This window comes from Panthera onca, chromosome A1, assembly GCF_046562875.1.
Source record: "Panthera onca isolate mPanOnc1 chromosome A1, mPanOnc1 haplotype 2, whole genome shotgun sequence".
NCBI lineage: Eukaryota > Metazoa > Chordata > Mammalia > Carnivora > Felidae > Panthera > Panthera onca.
Window position 1 is genome coordinate 156282940 of NC_138339.1, and position 5486 is coordinate 156288425.

At 32.9% G+C, this 5486-nt stretch overlaps 1 protein-coding gene across 1 annotated transcript; it reads right to left on the reverse strand.

The window, feature by feature from the left end:
- Window positions 1–3345: 3345 nt before the first annotated feature.
- On the reverse strand, window positions 3346–4177 carry LOC132680525 (olfactory receptor 14C36-like). The gene is given in 2 exon segments (XM_060634193.2): window positions 3346–3783; window positions 3785–4177. Coding segments are annotated over 2 exon segments (831 nt in total).
- Window positions 4178–5486: the final 1309 nt, after the last annotated feature.

Consider the following 5486-nt stretch of genomic DNA (forward strand, 5'->3'; position numbering starts at 1 on the left):
TCTGAATTCTGTGAATATTTCTAGCGAATTATTGAAACGGACCATGGTTTGGAATACCCACAAACTTGCAGTTGACGTCAAAAATGAAGATGGTCTTGAGAAGTATTACACTGCAGACACAGACATATTATTCAATAAAAAAAAAAGCTTCCATATTACTTGTATTTTGTGGAAATCAGGCTGAAAAGTGCTGTGTTGCAAAGTCTTTTTATTTATTCCAAAGGAAGGGAGAAAACCCAAGAACTCAGAGAGTGAAGCCATGAGCTTTTAAGAAGTATCCCCAAGCCATAATATCAAGTCCTAATAGAACATCCATACAGAAAATCAGTAATTAAATTAATAACATGAATTTGAACATCACTATAGACTAAATTGACTTAATGATCATATATAGGACATTGCACCCAATGGCAGAAGAATATACACTTTTCTCAAATATATATGGAACATTCTCCAAGAATGAGCATACGTTAGGTCAAAGAAGTTTTAACAAATTTTAGAACATTGAAATCACACAAATTATATTTTTCATCCATAGTGAAATAAAACTAGAAATTAATAACAAAAGGATAATTGGAAAACGCTCAAATATCTGGCAATGTAACAACAGGTTCTTTTACCACCAATAGAACAAAAGTAATATCAAATGTGCAGTCAGTAACATCTTGAGAAAGATGAAAATAAACACAAAATGGCAAAATTTGTGTGATTTACCAAAAGTAGTACTTACAGGGAACTTTATAGACATAAGTGTTTATAGACATGAGTGTTTATAGACATAAGTGTTTGATAAAATGACTTAATTTTAGTCTTCAAGTACAAAAATATTTTGTAAGTACAAACTCAGCCCATGGTAGAAGTAAAACAATAGAGATTAAAGCATAAATAAACATAATAAAAAATAGACACACTCATATTTCTAAAGTAGGGCACACATCTATAAAATGTGGGAACATGATTATCAGTTACATGAGATTATTAAAGAGTTCAATAAGGTAATGCATTCAAAGAACTTTGCACATTTCACACCACAATATGTTACATTTATTAAACTTTAAAACTTTTTGTTATGATGTGCTGGCTTACAAAATGTGCAGTGATTATTCACGCTAATATTAATTTCATGGAAAACAAGCCTTCAGAATCTGAGTTTTCATCATTACACTCATCATTACAATTCATCATTTCTAGTACCTAATGACATTCTTGTTCATCTCCTTTTCTTACAAGTATGGGAAGGTTGCCGACTCTCTCCCTTTAACAGCTAATGTGGCCATGTGACTTATTTGTCCAATAAAATGTGAACAGAAATGATGAGTAAAGACATAAAAAACCTGTGTGCACTTTTTAAAGTTTTCTTTCTCTCTGTGACTGAGACTTGACTATGGAATTCTCTTTTCCCATAAAATAATTTCGTGTCATTTGAAAACAGGAAAAATTCTGGCATAAGTCTCTTTGTTTTTGTATGTACATAAAAACTTGTTTTCACATGAATGTCATATCTTTGTAATTGTGATTCTTCTTGGTGCCAAAATATATGTTTGAATCTTTTCAAAAATATTATTTTACATTGCTAACTATTAAAACTTGTTTTCAAAATGCATAGGTGGATTGACTTTTAATAATTGAGAGTTTAAGGGTCTCTCTCCACTATCGATGCCAAAATCTTCTTGGAAGGTGTGCAGGGGCTACCTTAAATTATGCCTGTGTTTATGAAAGAACTCACAGAACTGATATTTCCATGTCAACTGTAGTTATTTAGCTTCTTATTGGTGAATGCTCCCCTTGTTCTACCTCAGTTTTTTAAAATAAATGCTTAAAAATCATATTTCAATGTGACTGAGCTCGTATTTCCAATGGCTCTGTCAAATGCATCCAATTCAGAAAGCCCCCTGATGGCCTATGTTTGGCAGATACAATGAAGAAGTAAACCTTTGTTATATTAAGCTACTAAGGCTTTTGATGTTACTAATTCTTGCAGCATAGTCTAGCATATAAAGGATATCATTGATGATTAAAATAAATATTTTTTTTAATTTTTTTAATGTTTTATTTATTTTTGAGACAGGGAGAGACAGAGCACGAGCAGGGGAGGGTCAGAGAGAGAGGGAGACACAGAATCCAAAGCAGGCTCCAGGCTCTGAGCTGTCAGCACAGAGTCTGACGTGGGGCTTGAACTCACAAACTGTGAGATCATGACCTGAGCTGAAGTCGGACACTTAACCGACTGAGCCACCCAGGCACCCCTAAAATAAGTATTTTAGATGACACTATAAGAAAGCAAAGCAACATTTTTTTTTATTCCTCAGAGTCTTAATGGATGTATGGAGAAGCATGTGATTATAAGTGGGGGGAGAAAATTTGTACATTTCTTTAATCAACCTAACAAATAATGTTTAAATATAAACAGGTAAATGTATCCCCAAACTTGAACATATTTGTAGCAAAATTTTGGTCTGATGACAGATATAATGTATGCATATATTTTCCTTGCCATACAAAGGAATCCTTTCCTTACACATACAAGTTATGTAAAATAATTCTGATCCTCTCATACATGATTCCCTACCCTCACCAAAGTGCCATTCAAGAAATGAAACAGATGAACATATGGGAAGTGGGGGAGAGAAGAGAGGAGTGAAACAAACCACAAAAGACTCAGTAATAGCAAAATTAGGGTTGTTGGAGGGAGGTGGGTGGAGGATGCGTTAGATGGGTGATGAGTATTAAGGAGGTTACTTGTTAGGATGAGCACTGGGTGTTGAATGTAAGTGATGAATCACTGAATTCTACTCTTGAAACAAATATTGCACTGTATGTTAACTAACTAAAACTGAAATTAAAATAAAGAACCTATAATTTTCACATTTATTTTTGAATGATTGTAACTTTATTTCTTTATAATTCTTTTCAATACTAGGTTTATAAATATTTAAATAGTGTATAAATACAACTGTGAAGTTTAACATGAAATGTTTCTAAGGATAACTTTTTTGGATTTTTAGACTAAAAATTTTAGTCTAAAGGTTTAGTCTAAAGGTTTCTTACAATATCAAAGCATGAATAGGGATTTCTTATTTGGAACACCAGATCTTTTACACACTGGCACATTCAGATAATCCAATGCCTTCAGAAAGGAAATTATTTTGATAAAAAATATTTTTTAATGACATTATTTATTAATTTATATCAGTTATATTGATATAAATCCAATCAATTATCTCAATTTATTGTTGTAAACATGAATTTTACTCACTAATTTTTGGTGAGCCTCAGAAATTTTCTGCACATTTCCTGAGTAAACATTCTCTTTATTTTATTAATGGCACATTTATTTGTTCATTTCTAAAACTGTAGATAATAAGGTTGAAAAGTGGGGAATATGTCTTGGATGGTGGAGTAGTTTTCAGATTGCCTCAGGTATACATAAAAACCTGAGATGAGGAAGACAGATACCACAAATATATTAGGAACACAGGTAGAAAAAGCCTTTTTTCTGTCTGCTCCTCTCGGAAACTTGAAAACTGTAGAAAACATGTGACTGTAAGAGCTGATGATGAAAATTAAACAGCCACCAACAATCCCTAGACCAGAGACAATGAGCACCATCTCATTGCTAAAGGTGTCAGATCAGGAGAGCTTTAGCAGAGAAGGGATATCACAAAAAAACTGATGGATAACATTGGATTGACAGAATGGCAGCCTGAATGTATTGCCAGTGTGTACAGCAGCATGGATGAGACTACTGAGTATGAAAGCCAGAGTCATTTGTATGCAGATTTTGAGAGTTCATGATTATAGAGTAGTAAAGGGGTTGGCGGATAGACACATAATGGTCTTGGGCCATGAGAGTCAGAAACAGAAGCTCCGTATATACAAAGAAAACCACTAGGAAGACCTCAGCTTTACACCCAGCCTTTGAAATGGTGCTGCTGTCAAGTAGAGAATTGATGCATGAGTTAGGAACTGTTACAGAAATGTAGCATGCATCCAAGATGAACAGATTCCTGAGGAAGAAATACATGGGTGTGTGAAGACTCCTGTCAAGGGTGGTGACAGTAACAATGAGAGTGTTTCCCAACATCACAGAGAAGGTTATGGCATGCAAAACCTGCAGTTCCCATACCTCAGAAAACTCTGTGAGGAGAAATCCCATCATCACATTGGAATTTGTCATCTGTGGGTAACACAATATGTACCTGAAAGTAAGAAGTGAAGTCTTGAGCCCATGAAGAATCAAATTATGGAAAGATATTTCTTAACTACTTTGGTTTTGATTCCTACCTAATTCTAATATATATTGATGTCCCTAATATTTTTGAGAGAAAATTAAGTGAACCTCCTTTAGTCTACCTGATTTTATTTTTAATCCTACTGTATACTGGAGTGAAAATTGCAGTCATATTGCTCATAACCAATAAGCATAAAAATTAAATGCATATTTCTACACATTTCAATTGGAAAATACAAATTGCATGGTCAAATACATACAAATATAGATACAGATTACATAAATACAGTTGCATTTGAAAGATACTATGTAAATCGTATTGTTGAACACTGGATAATTAGAATAAAATATTTTGATTGTTTTCAGTCTTATGTTTTTGTTTGAGGCTACAGATGTATGGGGGGAAATGATCTTATTTTTCTTGAGCTAATCTTCTATGCATAATGGTGTCAAAATTCTCTTCTGTTACCATGACAAAATATCAATGTAATTTGAAACTTTACTTACTCTAATATCTCAAATGGAATACAGCCTCAGTAGCTGATATACTTACTTGAACTGAATCTATGCCTAATTTTTGTTACATTTTTATACTTCAAGTTATTTTTCTAGTTATTCTGCTCTGCTTTTAAAGAGAATGAATGAGCCCAGTATTATTATTTCCTTACTGCCTCTTGAACCTACCCCTAATATTCCCTCATTGTAATCTTCAATTTTCCAAGTTTTCAAACCTTCTTTGGTTTTACTAGCTGAAAAAACAAAACAACAAAATTAAACACAAAATCTTACAACACTAATTTAGTTTTTGCTTTCTGTTAAATTATGGAGGGTGTTTTTCTCACTTTAGTCTTCCATATGTTCAACAACATTTCTAGAATTTCTTCCTTTTTGATTTCTTTGATTCTGTATCACCCAACAAGTTCTTGGTCATTGCTATCACATCTTTATAGCTCATTTTATCAGTCCTCTGTTTGGTTTATTCATCAGTGGATATATGAACCAACTTTCTTCTTGACTTACTGTGTTACTTGTATTTTCCTAGATCTCCTCTATTATTTTTTATAGCACTTTCTTTGAATTACCTCAAAATAATAACAAACAACAGCAACAATAATAATATTGGACCATGAACAACAACGCTGTCCACAGTTAAGTTTACTGTGATTCACACTTTATTTGAAGTTAAATTTTTCATGCTTTATTTGAAATTAATTTCTTCTAAATTCTGTTCAAAATCTTACAATCCAGACTCACT